The 27,323-nt window shown below is 34.4% G+C and overlaps 1 protein-coding gene across 4 annotated transcripts in view; it reads left to right on the forward strand.

The window, feature by feature from the left end:
* Positions 1-2,211: 2,211 nt before the first annotated feature.
* LOC149558191 (uncharacterized) overlaps positions 2,212-27,323 on the forward strand; it is a 258,580-nt gene continuing 233,468 nt past the window's right edge. Inside the window, exons 1-5 of one of the 4 annotated variants that reach the window (XM_089832539.1) lie at positions 2,212-2,424; positions 20,813-20,930; positions 24,739-25,209; positions 25,305-25,415; positions 25,506-25,900. In XM_089832539.1, coding sequence (XP_089688665.1) covers positions 24,777-25,209; positions 25,305-25,415; positions 25,506-25,900 — 939 coding nt within the window. In that variant the 5' untranslated portion in view covers positions 2,212-2,424; positions 20,813-20,930; positions 24,739-24,776. Of the gene's footprint in view, positions 2,425-2,590; positions 2,624-20,812; positions 20,931-24,738; positions 25,210-25,304; positions 25,416-25,505; positions 25,901-27,323 lie in introns of those variants that run through there. The other 3 variants (XM_089832538.1, XM_089832537.1, XM_089832540.1) reach the window with 3 other exon arrangements.

Below are 27,323 nucleotides of genomic sequence, written 5' to 3' on the forward strand. Positions count from 1 at the left end.
TGGTGAGCATGTTCTCTCTCTCCAAGATTAAAACAAATTCTCTTTCCTTTGCAAATGGTTTCTTAATTGCTAATAAGGTGTTTCAAACACAGTTTATTGAGTATAGAAAGTTAATATTTTCCATTGATAAGTATGATTTGTGGCTGGGTGATGCATTTGTGGGGGACTTGCTTCCCTGTTATCTTCTTCTAAAGACACACAAATTTATGATGATTAACGATTGTATCAAGAAGGCACTAGAGTGACACAAAAATCCACCCTGTAGGTTTTGGTTAAAGCTTTGGGTAGGGAGCTTGAGGCCTCCATCAAAAGAATGGTTATTGCCATCTTTGACTTGCTGGAAACTCCCAACATTCCTCCATGTCTCCCTTTGTCACTATCGGTTCTTGTAGTTTGTCTAGACAAACCACTTTTACATGTCACTTGTTCGAGATCTTAATCTTCTCACATTGGTGGGTAATTCTTCGAATGACATTGCTAAGTTGATAGTGGTATCACATTCTCTTTCTCTTCTTTCAAGTAACATGTTGACTATGATGGTTGGGTTACCCAAATTCCAACCACCCCTCCTAAAGACTAAGAAGATGGATTGTTTTTTTCCTTGTCATCCTATTAGCAATAGATATCTAAATAGGTGGATATGGAGGAATGATTCATAGTTGTTTCCCTCTACTTTTTGGATTTCTCTAGGTTTTTTGATCGATTATTCGAACTTTGGAGGCACTTTTGGTGCTCTTTATTATATAGGTCTAAGACTATAGTTTTGATTGATAGTTTATTTATTTTTTCAGATGCTCATGTTGTTTTGCTATCAACCAAAATTGTAATAGGATGAATTCCTCTAACTCTATATATGTAACGACAATGCTATCGGGTTTTATTCCTTGATTATTTCCCAATTGAGTCTTTGAATCAGGTTTTTAATAAAATATATATACAATGCCTAGCCCAATTTTATTTTCTTAAAATTAAAATTTCTAGTTTTATTAGGTAGTCAGGGTCTGTTCTAACATATTAGCTTCTAAGTTCTTAGAATGGATAGACAAGACTTGATCCTTGGTGGGCTCTTTGTGAGCCATTAAACTTCACTAGTAGACCAAAGATCCATTGTCTAAAGAATAACTTTGACAATTATTAGAGTAGTTAAAATTACAGTTCTTAAAATGATTGTTAAACATGACATAAATCAAATTTTAACATAGTTTCAATTTTGTGAATTTTAATTTTGATTTAAAAATATTTTCCTTTCAAATAATGTTATTAACAGTATAATAATATTATTTATCAATTTTCATGAGTTGATATATAATATTTTCAAATTTGCAAACATGGATAATTCATGAAAAATAAAGCTAAAGCTCACATGAAACATAGAAGATTTGTGAAAATTACTTAACTAGAAACTAGTCACAAAGAAGAAATTACGTATTGAATGCTTTGAGCTGGAATATTATTAGAATGGGTGACCTCTTGATCGCCATGCTTCACCTTTAGTTGCATAACCTATTCTACTTTGATTTTAAAAGGCGGGTAATCGTTCTCTGAGATCCGCTACTACATGTGCGATGTTCATTGGCAGTGGTCTTATTATACGAACCTTTTGTCTGCGTCAGTTGCGGAGTTTTGTTTAACTTTACTAGAAAACGATTTCTGTGGGGTAGATTAATGAATATCAACATCTGCTCTCTAAATGTATGATTCTAGATATACAGAATGCCAATGATCGTTCACATTTAGTGGCGGGTCTCATATTTCTGATTTTTTGAATCTTCAAATACACTTGTGTTCACAAAACAAATATCTGCCTTCTATTATGAGGTGAATTAATAAAGAAACTAAATAATCTTATCTATTCAGGCCACCTCTGATGGAGACTGGTTACAGTATCTTATGTTGCACAGCCAGAGACATGTAGCCCTCAGGGAAGATGTGTAAGAGATAATATTTTATTTTATTGTTCAGTGATGCTATCTTGGAAATCACAACTTCCTACTTCTTTGTCCATTTAGCCTTGTACAGAACTTTTGCGCTACTCTACTTCATAATTATTCTACGGACATAGAAGCAAACTGATTCGAACAAGTCGGGGACAAGAATCATATCGCTAGATTTTTCTGGGACTACTACATACAACAACAGTATTTAAAGGCGAAATATCAATTACGTCTTTAACATATTTTTACATGTTTAAATAATTTTTTAATTCTTTTAAATAAACATAATAGATAAAGTCGAGACTTTTCCAAAAATGACTAATTGTTATCTTTCCAAAACTTCTGGCGCTGGACTAGTTTATGATGGATATGACTGCAAGTCATGACGAGTTGTGCATGATTTATGTCACGGTTGTTATTCTGATCTATACGTCATGCCCTAGCCGTCGGCGTCCTCAACGGGAACGATGCGGGTTTGCACAATAAACAGGTTACTAAATACCTTAAAGATCTTTGTTTGTTTAATATTGTCCGCTCGGTTTCCTCTGTATTTGCATTAGAGTTTTCTGGTTCTGTTAATTAAGCTGCTCTTTGCGATTTTGGGTTTTCAATGTAACGGGGAAAATTGCTTGGGCTGGAAATCGTCGTCTGCTCAGAGCCTTGGACGATCTCAAACATAGTTTGTTGAAGTAAGACATTTATCGTGTCTGCAAGAAAATATTTAATGGGTTTTTTTTTTTTTTAAATGCCCTACCATGATCTATCCTGATCATTGAATGTTTTCATTGAGATTATATGTTTTACACTAGTTTGACATGATCCGTTATCTTTTAGCTCTCAGCACCATGGATCTTCCTAGGGTTTGGACTCATCAAGCATTTTCGTGTGGATTGCATGATTTTTTTCAGTATTAAAGTAAGAAACCTAGTTAACATTACTTGAATGCATTGAAATTGATCCGGCCTTCATGTTCTAAAGGGATTACATTGCGCAATCTGTGACAGAAATACATCCAGCATATTCCTCATTTAAATTACATTATTTCAGGTTAATTAAAAGGGATTTTGGTCAAGGGATCTAGCCGCACAACAAAACCTGTGGTACAAATTGTAAGGTTTTGTTGTGCTGCTAGATCCCTTGACCAAAATCCCTTGACCACAGGTTTTGTGAAAATGATTCTAATGGATGTGAAAACTCATTCTAATTCAAGACAAGAAATTTGAAGAATATTCCCTTTAGGGATTTGTTTGATTCTCACACAAGAATCACATCTAGGAGGGGAAGAGGCAAGCCCAATCAAGTTTATTAGGATAAACATTACTTGCTTTTGGGTCCAAATAATAGTTACTTTTTCCTTACCATAGTGACCAAAGTAGGCACCATTAAATTTGTTATCCTACATTTCAAAGGAATCACACCTGATTGGTTGTATCATGGTATCATCATTGAAGGTCACCCAAATATAATCATGGACACCCAAAATCTCATTGAAAGGTTTGACGAAAAGTGCCTTGGCAGATATTTTGAGAATTTAATCAATTAAGAGAACACATGTTTGTTGATGCCCAAGGAAAAAAGGGATCTCAATCATGGTCCCTAAGATTACCAAAAGAATATAAACTTACTTATTTATATAGGGACTACCAGAATCTATTCATTTCCTAGTAAGTGCCCTTTCTTTTACAACAATTCAAAATAAAAAAATTTGGTCATAGGGAATTTCTATAGTAACTCCCCAATCTTTAATGATCCAATTATGCCATCTAATACACCCAATATTATGTAAATGGTAAGATTCCATCATACAATACTTTGGGTTTGATTATGTTATTAGCCCTATTATGCCACTTGAAATATTTGTGTTTGTTCTTTGAAGAAAATGGAAACTAGATGTGTCATGGCCTTTACATCTCAACTAGATACACCTATTCCCAAAATGGTATCAAGCACAAAACCTCACAATATTCCTTCTACATCAGGCATGGGTGGTCCTAGTATCCCTATTCAAATTGAAATGCACACCCATGTTACTAGTACACCACAGTCAATCAATAATCCATCGAGTGTAGATCCTATCAAAATTATCCCACAAGTACCTTAACAAGCTTCTTGTCTAGGAGCCTTGTAGAATTACAATAAAAAACATTAAGGCTCCTACTAGACACTCCTAACAATACTAACTATAGGAAAGAAATACATAAAGAAATCAATTTATGGGAGAGGATGTTGTTGGGAACTACATGGCCTACTATAGATGAATAAGTAAAATTATTTAGAACTAGAAGTATTATTGTATTATTGCTCAATATAATTTGGGTTTCTATTAGTAATCAAAAAATTATTTCAGACAACAAAAATGATAGCTACAAGTAGATTATGAGCATTGAAACTGTATTATGCAATTTTTTTAATTTTTTTTTTGAAACTCTATGTTTCATATACTTATTTTACATGAAGCATCTAATGGTGCACATAAAGGTTTTAAAAAAAATAACTTCCTTCTAAACGGAAATATCATCCCTCGTGTTTTATAAATAAGTTTGCGATGAAAAATCATATTATGAGAAGAGAAGGCTTATTTGTAAGTTAAACATCTATGGCCTAATCATTTGTGGATTTTGAAGCATTAGTAGACATATTTTGTTTCAAAATCTATTAAAATTTACAAATACCCATGTTCTGAGAATCATTTTGCAAATTTTTCTGAATTTGTAGATTAAGTCTTGTCTTCTTGTGAGGGAGACACGTTTTGGGGAAATTGTGTTATATTATCTCAACCTTCGTATAATGTGTTCAACCTAGACATCTAGTTTATCTCTATATTATATTTTTTTTTGTGATAGGATGCCTTATCTTCTATCGTATTATTGAATTTATTCTTCTTCAAAATCATTAATTTTTTTATCAATACCTTATTGGCCTTTTCTAAAAAACAAACACTTTTATGATGCCAATTATGCTCATAGTCAAATTCCTTAAAAATATGTAAGGCTTTATCAATATATATATGGCTACAAATGGAGCATTAAATCTAGATAATAGAGACCTATGTTTGCAAATTTGTGAGTCTTAATTGTTCTAGGGCTACTACCAAGGTTGATGTTGTAGTTGATTTCAAAAAATTGATATGCTTCTATACTCATAGTTGAAGACCTTCTCTCATGCATGTTACCCTCAATCATCTTATCCAGAAGTGCTACCACTATAGGAGAAGCTCCACTCTAAATATTTTTTATCAAGGTCAAGACATATCAAAATGGTGACACTAAAAAAGAATTGAAATACTAGGTGAACCCATGAGAAGTTTCTCAAAAACATTTTTTGGAGATCAACAACTGTAATAAAAAAAATCACAATTTTCTAAATAGAATGTAAAACATCTATAGCCAAAGAAGCACATAATAATTTATGAAATCTTATGATCCTGCACAACTTTTCCCATCCCTAATCTCCAACTTAACTCAAGTTGTCTATGGCTTTTGAAGCTACACATCAACCTTAATACATAATATACTTCAAAAACCTCTATTACCTGGGAGTGTTTCCTCACACTAGTATGTAGGGACTTGTCGAGGAATATAGGTCAATAATGTTGTTAAGATTGCATCTAGAATGCCATTAAATGTTTCTAGTCAACAATATATTTTATATTGGAAGCATCAACCATAGATAGCCAAAAAATTTATAGTCAAGGTTATTATATATGCAAGGCTCATTTATAGACAACCCTCATTGAGACTACATGCACTTGATGATTATTTTGTGACATTATAGCAAACATTTTGAGCACATTCCACAACTTAATGCCGCAATTCAACTTCTTATATTCAAACCCATTAAAAATCAATTTTCTCTTTGCAAAATTTATGAGGTTCCTCATCAAATCTTGCAGATGATTTTCTCTACAACCTCTTTACGATAGTCTTGGAGCCACCCACAACTAGAAGAGCTTGACAATTAGAAGTTACAAGTAATTCTAGTGGTTGTATGCACTTTTGTAGTTGTCTTGATTAGTTGCAGCAGTTGAGAATGTGTGTGTGTGTGTGTGTGTGTGTGTCTGTGTGTGTGTGTTTGTACATATATACATACATATATACATACATATATACATACATTATATATATATATTTACATATACATACATACATACATACATATACATATACATATACATATACATATACATACATATATATATATATATATATATATATATAGACACACACACACAAAAAAATATACATAGATATATACACATATACATGTGTGTGTGTGCGCGCGCATATTCATTCACCCTATTATTCCCTCTCTTTGGCAATGAACTATACTAACATGTCACACTTTTTTGAGAGATACCTATTAAAAAAGTCTTGTTGTTGTTGTGTTCAATTTTATATCTCATTATTAATGACTAGTGATACAACAATGATTATGGAGACTAGCTTGATATGGTAAAATTGAATCTCTCTTTTCTAATATACCATGTACTTAGAGTTTTTGTTTGTCCTATCAGTCATGTTTTGTTGGATGATCACTAAATTTACTCAAATTTTATGTCCAACAATTGTAATTATGGAAAGAGTAATGATTGTTTCATTATGTTGTCATCTCTATGAAAAATAGCAACACGAGTTTGACAATATAGTAAAATTAAGCTATTGTGGGAATTATGTTGATGCTTTGGTATAAAAGACATTATATTGTCCTATTTTTATTTTATTTCTTTTTATAAGAATATATAGTAATGCATTTTGATTTAGGTGAGAAGTACAATAACTTATTTACTAAAGTCTTGTAATTTGTATCAAGGTAAAATGATATGGTGTGAAAGCTATTTTGTGTTTTGGTAATTCACATTTGTCTACACAATATCCATTGGGAAGGGCCTTGCAACTCTTTGATCAATGTCCCTCATTTCAGGTGCATGATGGATCCTTCTTACTTTTCAGTCATCCTATAAGTTTGTAGAACATTTCATAGTTAGAGATTTTTAGAACCCTATTGTTTGGTCATTTTATTAAGTTTGTTGAAGGATTTATGAAATGCTACAGGAAAAAAGGTATATATGTCTTTTAATTATAATTTTGAATCAGTCTAACTTGGAGGTAGTTTGGCAATCCCCTTCTCTCTTTTTGTTCCATATAAACACTCCATTATAAGTCTCAATATGTAGTAGATTAATCATTTATACCGTGTTGAGAAAGGCTTCAAGACCTCTGTCCAAGCATCTTATTTCTCCCTTCATTTCTTCAAGGATGGTGATCATGTTGAAATCCCTAGTCACTATCTAATATGTGCAAGTTAGTGATGAGTTGATGACCTAGAAGGAGTCTAGCATATAAAAATTTTCATCCAAATGGTGTGGGCCATAAATATTCATCAGGTCTACAAAGCTAATGATTTGAAAAACTACTAAAAGAGTGTGTTGAGTAGATATTTCTTGGAGAAGGCTGATTTTTGGGGTGTCCCATAGGGTGAGCATGCCTCCTGCTATAATTTCTATGTTGTTATATCCTTGCCAACACTAATGCTGGAGAGGGATGGTTCAATACAAAACACAATTTTCTTTCTTGGAGAGTAAAAATTTCAATTTTATCCTCCACGATTCTATTTTTAAGGATTCTATGTTTTAAGGAGTCATTGAGGCCTCACATATTCTATGAAATGACTTTCATTGGGAAATAATAGAGATGGGAGGAGAGGTGCTCTTACTTATCCTTCATCTATTAATCTTACCCTAAGTTTTTGGAGGAGCTATTGGGTTGATAACCAACCTTGTTTCTTACCACATCCTTTCAGATTGTATTGGTTAGATATTATGTAGCTTTCATCCCCAATTTCTATTTCTCATCATGTTCTTGTTTGAAGCCCACTTTCTTCAGCTCCTCATGGTAGAGGTTTCTTTTTCATTCTTTTATCAATGTTCTCCAAGAATGTTTTCCACTCATTGTCACAATTCACTGCAATCTTGTTTAGATCAAGACCTTGTAGATATATTTCTTCATTTTCCTTTATATTGTGTAGTTCTTATTTCATCCATGTTAAGACCCACTTTTTCTTGATTAACTTGAAGGGGCCCTTTAGATTGAGTTGGATATACCTTTGTGGTTGTAATATCCCTTGCTAAGGTTCCCTTAATTTTTTGATTTAAGTGTTAAGGAATACAGTCAAACACTTGTCATGAAACCTCAAATCTGTTGTTATTTGTTTTTCTATGTCTTTTATTTATGATTTTTAGTGATTAATATTAAGATTTAGTTCAAATTTTAATATTTTAGTTCCATCTAGAATATCATTTAGTAATTGTTATTATTTTGGAAGAAAAAGAAACTAGAAGAAGATTAACTAAAAATATATAATAAAAGTTGAATCACAATGAAAAAACTACTGAATAAGAGAGTGATAGAACTGAAAACCTTAATACAAGGACTAAACAATGACTACACAAAATAGAAATTAAATCATAGAATATATAAAGACCTTATATTAAAACCCAATGATCTATCTCTTGAATCAACAAGGAGCTATAATATTGGATAAAGATTATACTGTCAACTTATAATGATATTGATGGTTGGGTTGATAGCCAATGAAATGTTTATCATTCAGTTTTCTTTTGAAGCACACATGCTCTTTATGATGACCTACTCATAGTTTATTTCTAACATTATTATATTTAATGATACATCTTTTGGGGAGCTTTGGTGAGCAATGTTTTTCCAAGGATATCTTTGTCAAGGGAAGGTGTTAACCAAGAGTCTTCATGTTATTTTAATCTTGTTTTCATCAACCTTGTTTATCTGTGAGTGACATTGAACTTCGGAAAGCATTAGAGTCATATTTATCATCAAGACTTGTTTAATCATGTTCCCACTTACAATGGAATGAACATTTGATTTGGCTCATTATTTTATTAAAAATTATTTTATAATTATAATCTCTACTCCCTTATAGGAGCCCTATATGTTGTGCTAGTTTTTACTACAAACCAAATGTAACCCAAGTGTTAGAAAAGAAATAAGATCCATGAAAGAAGAGAAAAAAATCATTGCATTAGATGGATCCATTGATTTGCAAGGGAGACTAGTCTTTAGAAGAAAGAGTTGAGGGTTAAAGGTATGTTCTTTTATAGTGGGTATGTCTAGATTCAATCTATTCATTTATTAATTTCTACACTTTGTATGAAGCTTCACATGAGAAGTGGTTTTGCAGTCTTGGATGAATTCCATGAAGTTAAAAATGAATTATTTGATCTTCAAATTTTGCATGAACATACATGAGACTTCTTGTTGCTTTGCTTGCTCTCACATTTGTTTAAGACTTCTATTTATTAAGGTAACTGTGATGCATTATTCATCTTTGATCTCTCTGATGAGCTAATTTGATCATGAGATCTGGAAAACTTTATAATTCGATTTTATTGAATCAAATATATTTTTAAATTTATTGTTGCTGCAAATTGTCTCTACTATTTATTCACAAACTATGTATTTGTTAAGCTCAAGAATAGGTGAAAAATCAGTTTTCTTATGAACATTGAAAATTTTCTTGGGGGCCTCTGGAAGTGAGCTTTGGAGAATGTGGAGAAGCGTTGGTTGCCGGCTGGGCTAGGGTTTTTCGCCTAGCCTGTTCTTCGTGTTTGATCTTTACTATTTTTCTATTCTGTTTGGATTGCTAGCTACTAGACATAATTTTCGTCGGTGTTTTTGGAAATCTTCTACAGTCAATTTTGGATTAGGGTTTTATTATTTGCATGGCAGGGCCTAGGATTTCTTCTCCATTGGTGAGAATAGATGGTTCTTCTCCAACTATGCATGCAATGCAATCTGAATCATTTTATTCAGGGGAGAGCTCCAAGCTGAAAAAAGTTAATGGTTGTTTTCCAAGTAGCCATGATCGCCTTGTTCTGGTTATTCCTCCAATGGCTGTAATGGAGGACATTGATTATTGGACCAAGCATGCTTTGATATACAAATTTCTTGGAATCCGGATTTCCCTATCCGCTCTTGAGACATGAATCCGCCGCTCATGGCAGGTGGAAGGCGATATGGAGATTATGTTGGCAGGGAATAGTTATTTTTTTGTTGTATTCTCTTGCATATCTGATCGGGATCGTGTTTTTGAAGGAGACCCTTATTTCTACAACCATGTGGGGTTATTTGTCAAACCTTGGCATTCAGGTTTTAATTCTGCTGAGGATCTCCCTTCAACAGTGCTAGTTTGGGTTCGCTCACCTTGTCTTCCCTTGGAATTTTGGAGTGAAGACATCCTTCAACAAATTTCTGCTTTGTTGGGGAAGCCAACTGCGATCGCACATCAATCCCTCGATAAAAAGGTTATTTCTTATGCTAGAATTTGTGTTGAAATTAATTTGAATAACCCATTACCAGATTCTTTGGAAATTTGTATGGGGCATTCTTCTTGGGTTCAGCAGTTAGATTATGAATCCCTCCCTTTCTGTTGCCAGATTTGTCATGAGTATGGTCATTTACAGCGTGAGTGCCCCCGTAACTCGAGTTTCAAAGGAGTGGATGGTTCTACAGCTAGCAATGCTGGTGGTTTCGCAGATACTACAGGGAAAGGACAATCTCAAATGGATAATACTACCAAGGGGATGAATCCGCAAGATGCTACAGGTAAGGGTAAGGCTCAAATGTAGGATAAGGATGGATTTACCCTTATTCACCCTCAAGCTAAGGGACGTGGTCAAAAGAGGCCTTTGAAAGAAAGATTATCTAATTTAGATTTTAACCACTTTGAGGTGCTGGATAGTATGGTTCTAGAGGAGGGTATTCCTCCTCCTATCTCTTCTGATACAGTTTGCCCAGATGAGAGATTTGTTCCTAATGATGCTTGTGGGGCATCCCAAGTTGTAGTATATCAGAACTGTGAGGTCCCTATAGCTCCTGTGACAGAGGCTCTAGCGACTCCTACAGTGTTGGAGGATAACGATGTTGTTTTAGCTGACTTGGTTAAGGATGTGCTATCATCAGGTAAGGGCAAGGGATCTCCTCTCCCCTTGGGGTTGATGCCTCGACCCTTTAAGCGAGCTTCTTCTACTCCCCTTCTAAGGAGTGGATGAAAAATAGACCAAGAGAAGATTAAACTCACAGGAGATATATTGATTAAGTCTAGTTCAGTGAAACCTTTGGATTCTCATTTTCCCAATTCTACCCAACGATGATTATTCTCTCATGGAATGTAAGGGGGTTGAATAGCATCCCTAGACAAAAGGCTATTCATAACTTGGTGGTTGATCATAGTCCTAATATTTTTTGTATCCAAGAGACTCAGCTCTCTGTGGAGTCTATGGTCCAACATGCCTCTAGTATTTGGTCTTGTGGCCAATGCCAGTGTGTTGGGGCAACAGGAAGTGTGGGTGGTTTAGCTATATTTTGGGATCCTCAAAAAATTTCTCCTCTTGGCTGGATGTATTCTCGCTCAGCTCTCTCTATGGTAGCTTTTGCTCTAGACTCAGGAGAGGTAATCATGGTTACTAATGTGTATGCACCTGTTGATCTTGTGGGAAAGGAGGAACTTTGCGAACATATTCAATATGTTAGAAATTATCATCCTTATCATCCTTGGGTGTTAGTAGGGGACTTCAATTTATTTTTACATCTGGAGGAGAAGCATGGTGGTTTGGCTAGATTGGCGCCTTCTTCTGCTCTTCTTTAGCAACACATATCTATTTTGCATCTCTCTGATGTTAAGCCTTCTAATGGTCTCTATACCTGGAATAATTGTAGGACTGGTGTTGCTGCTATCTCAGATCATCTGGATAGATTTCCTGTTTCTTGCTTCTGGGTTAATGGCACCCTTACTATCTCTCTAGAAATCCTTGATTGGAGGGGTTCAGATCATTGGCCAATCAAATTTTCTACTATAGGGGCTTATGTTCCGAAGCATCCTCCTTTTAAGTTCTAGTTGATGTGGCTTCATGACTCCTCTCTTCAAGATTTTGTTTTTTGTTGGTGGAAAGATGGTGCTCCTGCATATGGTACTGCAATGTTCTCATTTTCTAAAAGGCTTCAATATGTTAAAAGGAAGCTCAAGATATGGAATAGGGAATGCTTTGGGAACCTTCACTTTATGAAGAGGCTTGCTCAAGAAGATCTTGATGTCATCACAAGGGAGATTAGAGATCGAGGTTTCTTAGAGGATCTTGGCAAGGCTGAATCCCTTGCTTCTAGAGCTCTAGAAGAATGGGAACTTCGAGAGGAAATTTTTTGGAAGCAAAAGGCTAGAGTTGATTGGCTCCAGGAAGGTAATTGAAACACTGCGTTTTTCCATAAAACAGTGCAATCTCGCAAGAATTAGAGCACTATCTCTTCTTTGGTTAATTCTCAAGGTATCCAACTGAATTCCTTGCTAGCTTTGTTCCAAGAGGCTATTTGGTACTTCTCTACCCTCTTCTCTGAGGACTCTCCTCCTACTAATAATGAAGAAAATCTTATTTTGTCCTGTATTCCTTCCCTTATCACTCAGGAAATGAACTATTATCTCATGCCTCCTATCTCTTTGGAAGAGCTGGAGGAGCTGGTCTTTGGCATGCCTAAGGGGAAGGCTCCTGGTCCTGATGGCTTTCTAGTTGAATTATTTCAAGAATTTTGGGACATCATTAATCATGATTTGTTGGAGGTGGTTAAAGAATCTTATGCTAGCAAGCACACGCTTCGAGCTTTGAACTCTACATTCTTGACTCTTATTCCTAAGAGAGAGGTTGCTAATGAATTGGAGTTTTTTAGACCAATTTCCTTATGTAATGTGGTTTACAAAGTTATTACTAAGTTGATTGTTGAGAGAATGAAAAGGTGGCCTCCCATTATTATCTCAGAAGAACAAGGTGGTTTTGTTGCTGCCAGACAAATTTTGGATGGGGTGGTTATTGCTACTGAGGCTATTCACTCTATGGCTACTTCAAGGGAGGGAGCCATGTTTGTAAAGCTGGATATGGCTAAGGCCTACGATAGAGTTAAATGGAGCATCCTAAGGAGTATTCTTCTTTCTTTTGGATTTAGCTCTGACAGGGTGAGTTAGATTATGAGTTGTGTTACTTCTGCCTCTTTTTCTGTTCTGATTAATGGTCAACCTTCTCAACTATTTGGTGCTTCTAGCGGCCTCTGCCAGGGTGACCCTCTCTCCCCATATCTATTCATAATCATGGCTAAAGGCTTGGGCAGATTCATTAAGCATCAGGTGTCCCAAAATTCTATTCAAGGTTGGCGGTGGGGTAATGGCTTACCTTCTCTTTCCCATCTTCAATTTGTTGATGATTCTGCTCTTGCCGGTCTTGCTAGGATCAATGAAGCTGAAGCCTTTTGACATGCTTTGGACGTTTATTTGGCAGCTTCAGGCCAGAAAGTTAATGAGCACTAATCTTCCATTTACTTTTTTAACACTCCTGATTCTATTCAGCACAGGATTGTTGGTATCCTACGGTTTCAGATAGGATCACTTCCTTTGACTTATCTTGGCATTTCTATTGCTGTTTCCAGGCAGCCACATCTCTTCTAGAAAAATTTGATTACCAAGCTTCAGGATAAGGTAAATCATTGGACTCATAGGTGGCTTTCTACTGCTGCCCGGGTTACTCTTCTTCAAGCTGTTATCAAAGCTCTTCCTACTTATAGAAGCATGGTTCACACTGCACCTATTTACTTTCTCAAGGAGTTTGATGCTCTTTCTCGACAATTCCTTTGGAGTGGTAATTTGTGTAGTACTAAATGGAGCTTGGTTAATTGGGCAACTGTTTGTAGGCCTAAAAAGGAGGGTGGTCTTGGTCTTCGATCTGCTCTATTGAGTAGTCAAGCTTTGGCTGCTAAACTTTATTGGTGATGGTGCTCTGGACAAAATTAACTTTGGGCTTGTATTATCACTCATAAATATTTTCATGGTGCTGATCCTTGCTTTGTTTCTGCACTTCCTCTTGAAGGTCGTGGCTCAATAGTTTGGCATACTTTGAAGACAGGTGGGATGTTGGTGAAGAGGCGTCTGTTCTGGATATGTAAAGGAGGTTCTCAGGCTTTCTTTTGGTCTGATGCTTGGGATGGATTCCCTTCCATTTTATCCATATACCCTCATCTTCAGCCTCTTTGTGACTCTTTTCTTGCCACTGGATGGGATAAAGTGGCTCATTACAAGACTCCTTATCAATTGGGACCTGTTGTTGGTTACAGATGGAAGCATTCTTCTGATTGGCCTCCTAGAGGTACAGACATGGAACGTCAGGAGCTTTCTCAAATTTTGGCCTCTAGAGAGTGTTCTTCTTTGCTTGGTCTAGATGTTTTGGCTTGGGGCGGTACCTTGTCTAGTAAATATCATGTTTCTGCTGGGTATCAGGAGATAATTAGACAATTATTTGGGGATGATGAGGTCCCTTGGTGGAAGCAAGTTTGGAATAAAGTTTCTTGGGCCAAGTGCAATTTTTTCATGTGGCTAGTGGCTCACAACTGTTGTCTTACCTGGGATAATCTTTGTAAATGTGGATTTCAGGGCCCCTCTTATTGTGTTTTGTGTGGTAATGGAGAGGAGTCTGTCTCCCATCTGTTCTTCCATTGCTCCTATTCTACTCAGATATGGCACCTTTGGTGGAGCACTTGGGGTTGCTCTTGTCGGCATGCTTCCTCTTTGCCTGAGTTCTGGGCCCGCTTGGGTAGTGCTCCCTCCAAGTCTTCTTCTCTCCATGCTGCTTTGATTACTGGCCCATCTTTCATGCTTTGGCATATCTGGTTGGAGAGGAATCGTTGCATATTCCAAGATGTTCGGCTTGGTGTTTTGCATCTTTGGTGGAAAATATCACATTCTCTTCAAGAAACTATTCTTGTGAATTGTGAGCTTGATGGGGGTATGGATCCAGTTGATCTTGCTATCTGTAATCACCTCAATTTTCATCTACAGGATGGGGCTATAGCTCATAAGTTTCCTTCTATGTCCAGGCAGCTTCACCATCAGAGGAAGGGTCAGGTTAACCGAGATGGGCATTGGACTCCTCCTCCCTGTGGAGTTCTAAAAATTAACACTGATGGTTCTTCCCGTGGGAATCCTGGTCCGAATGGTATTGGTGGAGTGGCTTGTTGTAGTTGTGGGGATGTTAAATTTTTCTTCTCAGTTCATAAGGGTGATTATACTAACAATATCATGAAAGCTCAGGCTATTTTATATGCTGTGGAACAGTGTTTCTTGCGGGGATGGAGTAAGATTATCTGTGAGTCTGATTCCTAGGTGGTGGTGAACATGCTTTCTTCGCAAGAGCTTGAGGATGTTAGTTGGTAGCTAGCCACTGTTGTTAAGCAGATTCTTTTCTTCTCTTCCTCTTTTCAGTTCATTAGGTTCACATATATTCCTCGTGAATGGAATAGAACTGCTGATTGTTTAGCCAAATGGGCTTCTAGTCATGATCTGGGTTGGAATATTAGGGATAGGAGGCAACTGTCCTTTGAGATGGTGCAAGAATTTGATGATCTTGTTGCTCAAGATCAAGCTCCTTGTTGAGCTCTCCTTTTTGTATTCCTTTCTGTCTTAATAAATTTTTACCCCTCTTTTTTCAAAAGCTCAAGAATATTGTTTCTTCATGATATAATTTTGGTTAATGTTTGGATTAAAAAGGGTATTAGTTTTGTGAGAGGGTAGCTTATGGTGGGATATTGGATAGTATGGTAATTGATTTCACAACCACACTGCATGAAGACACTATTTCTACCACAACTGATGTTACCATTTGGACTGGTACTATGTCAACTATGCCTCTCCTTACTACTTACATTTTTTATACTGACTATGGATGCTACTAGGATGCTTGCATGACAGATAAATGATTTTTGGTCTTCTCCACAACATGCTAAGATTATTGAGAAGGTACATTTTATTTAGCATCAAAAATGCCTAATCTCCATTTCCCAACAATATTTGGACATTCTCAATGGTTTCAAAATTATTGTTTAAGTTTTCTTTGAGATATGAGGAGCTTCTGTTATACAGAAACAAGGCCTTTTCAGGTGTTTTTTTAGCTAGAATTTGCAGTTTTGACTATAATTATAGTAGCAAACTATGGTACACAACTGACCATCAAATACATGATCCAGTAAAGTTACTATATCTTATGTACTAGGCACATTATTTGTGTTTCCATATGTATTGTTATTGTCCTTAGATGATCTCAAATCCAAAGAAATAGATCCATTAGACTTTATTATTCATAATTCTTTTATCCATAAGCAATCTAGTAAATATCTCTATAACTCATGGCTATATTGCCACTAAAATCCATTGAATTGTGATGCCTTATCACCAATGGCATGGAAAAGAGCATTGGGGTTGATGATCCCATTCACTTTTATTCCATTTTTAGTCTTATTGAGATCTCCTTGCCCCAATCCCTATGAACTTGTTTCAAAATAAATATTCCTTAGAGCTAAAGTCATGGGTCATTCTTGACTATGCTTCCGCATTTTTCCTACATGTCTACTTGTGCACGTACAACTACTACATCTTCTAAAAGTCCTCTATCCTTATTCCAGGGCTTACTTTAGTGCTCAATATTTTCCAAATGGTGAATTTGACTCCTTGGAGACCTTGAATTTGGCAAATTTTTTTGTACTTTTGGGGTGGCGACATCGCCCACAATTTATGAAAATTGGGTCCCATGCTCAGACCAATCGCTAATACTGATACATAATCATTTTTATTTTGATTATGACATCACCAATGGAATCTAATATATCCACATAGTAAATGAAATATTTTTGCCCACAATTCCTAATGCATCTCTTAATAGATGGTCACATTCACCAATCTATAGTAAATCTTTAAGTTGAGTTATATGTAAAGTATATAGATTTGACAAGTGTCTCTATTCCAAAGATTTTGTAAGGAAATTTTTATCCTTCTAATCTTTGGCCCAAAATAGAATATACTATGGGCAAGTGTCATTATTTTAGAAACTCTGTCTAAAACTTGTTGTACTTTAGCATATAACCCAAAATAGGATTTATACCATAGATTTAGGATCATCTAACGATCATTAAAAAGGGTTATTGTATCTTGGATGATACAAATTTATGGTTTCTAGATATTTTTACTTTTGCTATTGATTTTTTGAAATAATTAAAGATTTTCCATGGTTTTAGAAAATTTTCATATGACAGAATAAAAGTTGCCGATAAAATTAATTTTTTTCCTATACAAACTTTCTTTTCCCCTAAAGTAATGTTGGATATGCCATGATTTTAGACATTTTTTCAAAATAGGGGTTTCTGAAAGTTATCCCTACCTTATGCTTTGATGGATACTCCTACCCCATTCGAAAGCTTCCATTTTGGTAGATGGAGGGAGTATGGTGGAAAAGGTAGTAGAGTCTAGCTTTACACCTGCCAATCGTATTTCCTTAAAATTCTAAAAAGCCTCTTCAACAAATTCATTTTTTGCATATCCTATAATCACTACATTCCATGCAATGACACTTGTGTGAGGTATTTTGTCAAATTACGATGCAAGAGCATCTTGCATCATGACAAAGGGGGTGTGATCAAAATTATTTATAAAATAAAAAAGATAAAAAAAATAAAAAAATAAAAAACTAGAGGAGAGAGAAAGTGATGAAAATTAGAGGAAAAATATTTTAAAAATAAAAAGAAGAAAAAAAAAGAAAAAAAGAGGAATTTCTATCTTCAAGGTGCATAGTTGGAATAAATAGAAAAATAAGAAAAGTAGTGGTCATTCTATTTATCAAGGTGTGTAGATGGCATCTTAGAAGTTTTTGGAAAGTTTCTTAAATAATGCATTTAATATTTGTTGTGATCCACAAGGGAAATATAGTTTTCTAATTGGTCCACATGGTGGTGCTTAGTTGTATTTGGGTGGGAATTAAATATATTTTTTAAGGTAGTTGTATTTACCTTTTATCCCACATTGGTTGCGTTTGTAATGTCTTGGGTGGTAAGTGCCTATTTAAGCAAGGCTTCTGATCATTTGTAATGAAACTCTTGAAGTACAAGATCTTCAAGTATAAGGCCTCATGGTGTAATATCTTGTAAGCAAGCTTTGGAGGTGAAAAATCTTAGTTGGGAAGCTCTTCTTGGTCAAGATCTTGGTGTGAAGACTCTTCTTGTGGAAGCTCTTACTTGGGATTTCTCTTATGCTAAAACATTTGTAAACTTCATTTGGAAGAAGTCATAGTTATGATATCATCTTGTTGATGTTGTATGGATTTTCAAGTATAATAAAAACATGCTTTGTGAAGAATTTTGTCATCTCTTTATCTCCATATTATTGTGATTTTGGTTGTGTGTTGGTAAGGGTGTGTGGCCCTTCATCAAATGGTATGAAAGCAAGAGTTCCTAAGCATGTGGATAGATCATCGAATGTGAGGCATTTTGAACCAGGACCTTGGTTTGGGTGAAGCTTTTCAAGAGGAAGTTCTTGAGTGCATAGATAGATTGTCGATTTTGAGGCAGTTTGCATGAGGATCATGATTTCAGCTAAGTGTGTATATAGATCATCAATTGTGAGGCAATTTGCATGAGGTTCTTGTGTTGCAAGAAGTTTTTCTTATATAGACTTGAGCATGGAGAAGAGAAAGAAGAAGATGACTTTTGTGATTGGATGGATTTTCAAGATTCATAGACTTGAGAAAATTAGAGCAAGAAACCAAGATGCATTACAAGTTACATTCTTTGATTTGCAAAAGCAAGTGAATGAATTAGAAGCTAAGTTGCAGAAGAGAAGAGTGTGTGACTAGAAAAGAGATGGTAATAATTCCTTGGATATGAAAAAGAAAGAGGATCAAGTGGAGTATCACACATTTGGTAGAAAAGAAGAGCAAGAGGATGAAGATACATATATTTGTGAACCTAAAGTAGAAAAAGATGAAGAGGAAGAGCATGAAGATGAAAAAATTTGTGAGCCAAAAGTAGATGAAGATGATTTGAAGAATGCAACAATAGAGGAAGAGTATACTGCCTTGGTTGGGCATCAATCAAGTGAAATAGTTGCATTGTTGATGACATGAAAGAAGCAAGCGAAGATGATATGTGAAAGAGGTAAATGCTTATGAACCATGGGATGTTGAATATGAAATGAATTTGAAAGATAATGATGATGGTTTGCATGAGGATCATGTTAGTGATGTGTGGTATGCAAAGGAAGATTAGTATGGCATGCATTAAAGCCTACAATATTGGAGGAGGATGAAAGTTATACTTCTACAAAGTTCATTGTGGAGGAGTATTTCAAGCAGTAGACACTTGTTCCAGCCAGTTATTGGAAAAGAAGAAAAAAAGAAATATATTGATGACAAATACTTCTTCCAACGATGTGTTGGAAGAGAAGAAAAAAATATCATTGTTAGTTGCTTCATTTTGTGAATTCATATCCACAAAATTTTTCCTACCATAGGTGTTTGATGTAGGAGCATCTTGCATCATGAAAAAGGGGGTGTGATCAAAATTATTTATAAAATAAAATAATAATAAAAAATAATTAAAAAAATTGGAGGAGAGAGAAAGTGACAAAAAATAGAGAAAATATTTTTTAAAAAAGGCAAGAAAAGGAGAAAAAGAGGAATTTTTATTTTCAAGGTGCATAGTTAGAGTAAATAGAAAAATAGTGGTCATTCTATTTATCGAGGTGTGTAGGTGGCCTCTTAGAAGTTTGTGGAAAGTTCCTTAAATCATGCATTTAATATTTGTTTTGATTCACAAAGCAAATGCAATTTTCTAATTGGTCCACATGGTGGTGCTTAGTTGTATTTGGGTGGGAATTAAATATATTTTTTAAGGTAGTTGTATTTACCTTTTATCCCACATTGGTTGTGTTTGTAATGTCTTGGGTGGTAAGCACCTATTTAAGCAAGGCTTATAATCATTGGTAATCAAGCTCTTCAAGTATAAGCTCTCTAGTGAAGCTCTCAATATCTTGTAAGAAAGATTTGGAGGTGGAAGATCTTAGTTGGGAAGTTCTTCTTGGTAAAGCTCTTGGTGTGAAGACTCTTAAATTTGTAAACTTCTTTTGAAAGAAGTCATAGTTATGATATCATCTTGTTGATGTTGTAAGGAATTTCAAGTATAATAAAAGCATTCTTTGTGAAGCATTTTGTCATCTCTTTATCTCCATGTTGTTATGATTTTGGTTGTAAGTTGGCAAGGGTGGTGTGGTCCTTTGTTAAATTGTTTACGTGCTTTGTCTTTCTTTCCACATGTGGCATACATGTCTGCTAGTGCAGTTGCAACCACAACCCGTTCCTTGCATCAGGTGAAACAATGTGACTACTGCATAAGGATACCCATGTCTTTTGTATGTTGTAATAATAATATTTCATGAAACCCTATCCCATTCTCTCATATGGTCAAACACTTTTTGAGCATGTCCAAACTTTTTCACTTGATATACATGTAAATAAACCTATTATGAAAATTTGGCTATGCAATGAATGAAAATCTCCTATGAGTGATGAAAGAGTGTACATGTTTTACTTGTGAAAGGGCATTTTTGAGAAAATAGATTTCTAGTAATTGAAAATATGTAAAGGATTCTTGTGGTGGGTTTTTCTTGGTAAGTAGAATTTGTAGGGCTTCCTTCAATTGACCATTTGTGCATAATGCTCAAAGATTGAGATAATTGTGGATTGCAATGACAAAACTAGAGCTTGGAAAATGTGCACTCTTAGTTACATTTTCAATATGTAAGTATTTCCACTTAAAATTACTCAATTTTGAAAATTGCCATGTATGCTTCTTTTTGTAGAGATGAAAACATGGGAGATATCAATGGCTTTCCTCACAATTTCTAATGATTCACATAAACTATAGTTTGAATTTTTATATGTGTCATCTTATTTCAAATATATGTGATGGATGTTAACTAAGTCATGGCTCCTCAAGGTCAGCCACAAGTTACTAAGGATAGGGGCTTCTCAATCACATCATCAAGAGATGATTGAAGACCTTTATGAGGTTGTCCAAGATCCTAAAGAGGACCTATTGTCAGTGGCATGATAAGGTATAATTGAAATCTTCAACTAATGTAACTAGATATTTGTAGTGACTCTTAAAAGTATATATTGAGGACTTGGTATGGTATCTTCCTACTTCTAATTTGTTAAGTATGAGGTTTTTTTAAAGATGAATTTTAATTTTTTTTAGATCTCCATGAAAGGATTTTTGAAAAACTATTATGAAAACTAGATGATTTGAAATTTATGAAATGCATGTATCGAAATTGCTTACTGAAGACAAGCTTCTAGATCCAAAAATGGGAGATAATTATTGTGTACAGTTTTTCAGAGTTATTCAAGTTACCTTTCTTGCACTCCAGGAATGGGTTTTTCTTGGTCATCAATGAGCTTGACACTTTCAATACTATTAGGGGAGACTTCTAGTGAGCATGTATGCAAAATGAGCTTAGAAGATTTTATAGCTAGATTTTCAGTACTCTCATTAAGTACAAAAGGCCTTTCAGACCACTTGCACTTACTTCAACTCTTACCATTCTTCAATCACCTATCAACCATTTTTTCTCATTACAAAAAAGAATATGCTCCTATCTGCTCTTTTTTGTGCATACATAAATGTTCAACTACTAGTGTTTAATGTTGTGTTCATGTTATGTTCCTCTTGAGGATTAGCTCGCACATTATTTTGTAAGACTATATCAATAATAAATGTAATAAATATGGTTTCTTTATTCAAAATTGTTTTACACCATTTAATTGAGTGCTTTGCAAGAATTTATATTGAGAATAATTATAGTAAATATTGTATAATTGATATTTGGAAATATTAAATGTCAAAATTTATATTAAAATTAGGTTGTTTATTTTTTATTACATTTATTCTTATAATGATATTGAAATATATATTGTCTCCAAAATTAAAGAACTATTATCTCAACACAAAGTGAAATTATCTTTACAAGAGAATAAGTACCCCGGTTTTATATCATCTTTAAAGACAATAATTAAAGATGATATTAAAAGGTTTCATATCATCTTGAAGAGAGAATAATTAAAGAAAATACTTAAAGATGATAATTAAATATTTTCTATTGTCTTCAAGAAAGAATAATTTACGACAATAATTAAAGGCATTAAATTAAAGAAAATATTTAGGACAATAAACAACTTATATTTTTTCTCAAATAGAGACAATTGTTGCATTAACTTAACAATTATCTCTATTTTTATCTTTAATCCTACCTTTATGTACTAGTGTGGATGAATGCATACATTTCCCTATCAACTTTAAAAGATACTTTGAAAATTTAACATACTACATCTAAATTTGACATCTTACTATCAAAACTACATTATACGAACAAGAGTTTTCTTGCATTAACTTAACACAATGATTCTGTAATGTTTCTCTTAAGGATTTAAATTTACAATCAGTGATTCTACTACATATGCTACCTCCTAATCAAGTTGAGTCTGCATTGAAATGTTTGTATAGTTCTATAAATAATGGACCCAGGGAAAAGAAACTTGAACTTCAAATTGTAATTGTGCCTAATAACAATGGTCCTTTTATATAGAATGCGTTATTAGCTATCTATTCTTTTAATATTGTCCAAGTAAGTGAGTAGGATGTATAGGGCAAGGACATGGCAAGTTGAATTTTTTTCCTTCTGGCCTTATGCTTTCTATAGGAAAACTGAAAAAGTTAGTTTCTTAATTTTGTTTATCCAAACATGAAACAAAGAAGTGAAAACATTACATAGAAAATGTAGCTCTTAAGATTAATGTTAAGGTGAACAATGTGATATTTTGTCAATTTTGTTGGATGTTCATTTGAGTTGCAAATATGCAAAATAAATTCAATGCTTTCTATATTGCATGAACTAGCTCCAATAGAAGATATAATTCTAGCTTAATCTATTTTATATGGTGGGATTCATTATAGGCGGTCCAAAGGAACAATGTTCTTGTAGATGCTCTTTAGAGGAGGATATCTCTTGTCACTAATTTTCCAACTATAATAGTTGGAGTAGATGTAACTCATCCTCACCTTGGAGAGGACACTGGTCTTTTCATAGTAGTTGTAAGAAAATAATGTCACCCTCTTTAATTTAGTTCATCGATGTTGTGTATCTTTGAATTCTTTTACAAAATTTATTTCAAGTGTTAGAGTTGGCATGTTGTTTCATTCTATAGAGATGAAAAAAAGGGAGATATCAATGGCTTTCCTCACAATTTCCAATGATTCACATAAACTATAGTTTAAGCTTTTATATTTGTCACATTTTATTCCAAATCTATGTGATGGATATCAACTAGGTCATGACTTCTCATGATTAGCTAAAAGTTACTAAGGATAAGGGCTTCGTTTCTACTCAATCACATCATCAAGAGACAATTGAAGACCTTTATGAGGTTGTCTGAGATCCCAAAGATGACCTATTGCTAGTGGCATGATAAGGTATACATAAAGTCTTGAATTGATGTAACTAGATCTTTGTGGTGAGTCTTAAAAGTATATATCGAGGACTTGTTATGGTATCTTCCTACTTCTAATTTGTTAAGGACAAGGTTTTTTTTAAAGATGAATTTAATTTTTTTGTAGGTCTCGATGAAAGGGTTTGTGAAAAATTATTATGAAAACTAGCTGATTTGAAATTTGTGAAATGCAGGTGTCTCAATTTCTTGCTAAAAACAAGCTTTTATATCAAAAAATGGGAGATAATTATTGTGTAGAGTTTTTCAGAGTTATTCAAGTGACCTTTCTTGCACTCAAGGAATGAGTTCTACCTAGCCATCAATGAACCTGGCACTTTCAATACTATTAGGGGAGGCTTCTAGTGAGCATGTATGAAAAATGAGCTTTGAAGATTTTATAGCTAGATTTTTACTACTCTCAATAAGTACAAAAGGTCTTTTAGACCACTTGCACTTACTTCAACTCTTACATTTCTTCAATCACCTATCAACCATTTTTTCTCATTACAAAAAAGAATATACTCCTATGCGCATACATAAATGTGCAACTACTAGTGTTTAATGTCGTGTTCATGTTATGTTCCTCTTGAGGATTAGCTCCCGCATTACTTTGTAAGACTATATTGATAATTAATGTACTAAATATGATTTCTTTATTCAGAATTATTTTACACCATTTTGTTAAGTGCTTTTGCAAGAATATATATTGAGAATAATTATAGTAAATATTTTATAATTGATATTTGGAAATATTAAATGTCAAAATTTATATTAAAATTAAGTTGTTTATTTTTAATTACATTTATTCTTATAATGATATTAAAAAATATATAGTTTCTAAAATTAAAGCACTATTATCTTGACACAAAGTGAAATTGTCTTTACAAGAGAATAAGTACCTTGGTTTTATATCATCTTTAAAGAGAATAATTAAAGATGTTAATAAAAGGTTTCATATCATCTTGAAGAGAGAATAATTAAAGACAGTAATTAAAGATGATAATTAAATGTTTTCTATTGTCTTCAAGAAAGAATAATTTACGACAATAATTAAAGACATTAAATTAAAGAAAATGTGTAAGACAATAAACAACTTTTATTTCACAAATAGAGACAATTGTTGCATTAACTCAACAATTGTCTCTATTTTTATATTTGATCCTACCTTTATGTAGCAGTGTGGACGAATGCGTACATTTCCTTATCAACTTTAAAAGATGCTTACCGACTGGTGGCTGTAAAATGTTCCCAACTTAACATCCTGACCGAAATAGATGGTGATTCGGTCCAGCTTTGTTGAAGTTATGCCTTCCTATTTCATCTCTGAAAATATTGTATAACTTTTGTTCTACCTTACTAGTTCTTTTGTTTTTGTAGAGATCAAACTGTAGGCGAGCACAAGAAGAGATAATAAAATGAATAAGGAACTCTTTCTCGCTGTGAAAACTGGTAATGCCTCCTTAATTAAAGAGTTAGACCGGCAAGTTCTGCTTGATGTTACTTTTGAGGGAGATACTCCTTTGCATATTGCTGCAAGGGAAGGCCATCTGTCTATTGTTAAATGGATTCTTTCTGAGAAATCTTATATGGCTGGAGTGAAGAACAATGATAAGAATACTCCACTGCATGAAGCTGCTAAATGCGATAATCCAGAACTATTAGAACATCTCCTTGACAAGAGGAAAATATCTGCCTACAGTTACAATAAGTTTGGAGAAACAGCCCTGGTAATAGCTTGCAAGTATGGTCATGTAGGAACAGTCAAACACTTGTGTAAAGTCAAGAAATATTTTCAGAAAATCGAAATGCAGCAGTGTCTTAGACTAGCAGGTTACATGGGATATTCAGGTAAGTTTGTACATATTTTTCTTTGTGTTGTATATATTATGTTTTTAGATTGCCTCCCAAGTTACTGACTATTAGGCAATGTGAATATGAGGCAGATATAGTGACTGCGATACTTGACAAATCCAAAGTCTCTCGATTTTATTTTGATGGCTCATCATTTCGGTTTCTGATCGATTTATTGCGTGGTTTACTTGTTGGAAATGAAGGTAAATTTATACATCATTTGCACATTTTGAATTATACATTTTTGCACTATACATACATATGTTGTTTTTAGGTACTGTTAATGTGAGCAGATGTAGCTAGAGGGGCAACCAGAAGTCTGATTGCAGCCATCCATGGAGGACATCTGCAGACTGTAAAGGCGGTGCTAAATTTTGATTCACGGCATAAGAATTTAATGACCGAAAAGGACGAGTTTGGAATGTGCGCAATACACGTAGCAGTCATCAAAGATCGTTCGGACATAATAGAAGAATTTATATCCAGATGGCCAGATTGTGTTGAAATCCGGAGTTCAGATCATAAGACAATCTTACATATTGCTGTGGAATATGATAAATTTGCGGTGGTACAAAGTTTACTGGCAAATAAAGAGGCAGAAAAGGTTGCGCAATTGGTGAGCCACGATGACGACTGTTTTCACAATACAGCACTACATTTGGCAGCGAAAAAAGGAGTCGATCCCCAGGTGCGACAGCCTTAGTTTCTCTATCATTCTGCTTCTTGATATTCACCTTTGGTTATTTATATAGATTAGCTAGTAACAACAGGTTTACTATTAAAATAGTTGACAGCCACATATATTTATTTAATGTTTAATTAGCACATATATCATTCTTGCGGACAATGAAAAATATGATTCTTTTAATATTGAATCATCCAACACTTCATAGATTAACTGCAATCTACTCAAAATAATGTAAGAGCCTAACCTGCAAAGTTGTTGCTTTCTTTCAGTAGTATAATCAGATTGATAAGCTGCATTAAATGTTGGAATATATTAATTTCAATATGTGGACATATCATAAATCAAAACCTCTCTCCAATCTACCAAATCTGATTTGTGGACCTAACTGACATTTATCGTAGACTTATTTTCACAGCTACCATATAAATGAAGACTTTAATGTTGATCTCTTCAACATTGATTATAAATACAATGTAATGGAAACTAGTTCTTACCCCCAGTTGAATCCAGCTCTGTAGAGGTGTAAGAGGCTGTTCAGAACAGCAATATGTAATGATGTATGCATTTTGTGAAGAGCTGAAGCTTTGTTTTAAGTTTGTGCAATGTAGCATGTAGCACATTGATTTATTTGTTTTCTACTTTAATTTTTAATCTCTCTTCCTTCTACACTAAACGTTATACCTTATATCTCTATTGATGTATAATTTGTAGATCTCAATTTGGTCTAATTATTAAACAATGTGTATAAGAGCCTGAGATATTCAGAGAGAGTAAGGCAGACGGGTATTGCGACTACTGGTATTGTTGGTGGGTTCGTCTGATCCTTAGACTTAGTAAGGACAAAATCATTTTATGCATGGAGATTCTATGATATTGTTGGCCAGTGAAATTTTGCCAAATGGTTTCCCAAATTCGAAAAGCTTGTAGCAGGCGTGTAGGGTTGCTGTCATAAAATGCTCGGCGTGGTCCATTGGATCGTTAACTAAATCTAGCCGGGAAAGTACCCCAAAAAGTAGGAGTGTTTTTATAGGCAGAAGGTGGTTTGCTAGATGGGTTGTGCCTGAAAGCATCAATATCAATGCAGTAGAAATTGAACTCGGGCTTCAATATCTGCAAGAAGTCGTGTATCCATATCATCTGTTTCATCTCTGAAATCGTCTGATTGATTCCTCTGTTAATCAAATTCAACATGTTGAATACCATTTCTTTATCTTCACTTTCTAAGCATGTCTTGTATGTTTTTCCTAAGGATTATGAGCATTATTATTGGAGAAAATTCTAGGGCAGCCTATTTTTATTAATGATAATTGAGAAACGGTGGTTTGCCCTTTTTTTCTGAATGGATGGTGGTATGTAAAAGGTAGCTTATGTTGGGATTTGCCTTCTACTAGTAAGCCTGGTACCAAAGGATGGGTGAAAGCAA

Source organism: Cupressus sempervirens, chromosome 5 (genome assembly GCF_028749045.1).
Source record: "Cupressus sempervirens isolate cs-2001-9-10 chromosome 5, ASM2874904v1, whole genome shotgun sequence".
Taxonomy (NCBI): Eukaryota; Viridiplantae; Streptophyta; class Pinopsida; order Cupressales; family Cupressaceae; genus Cupressus; species Cupressus sempervirens.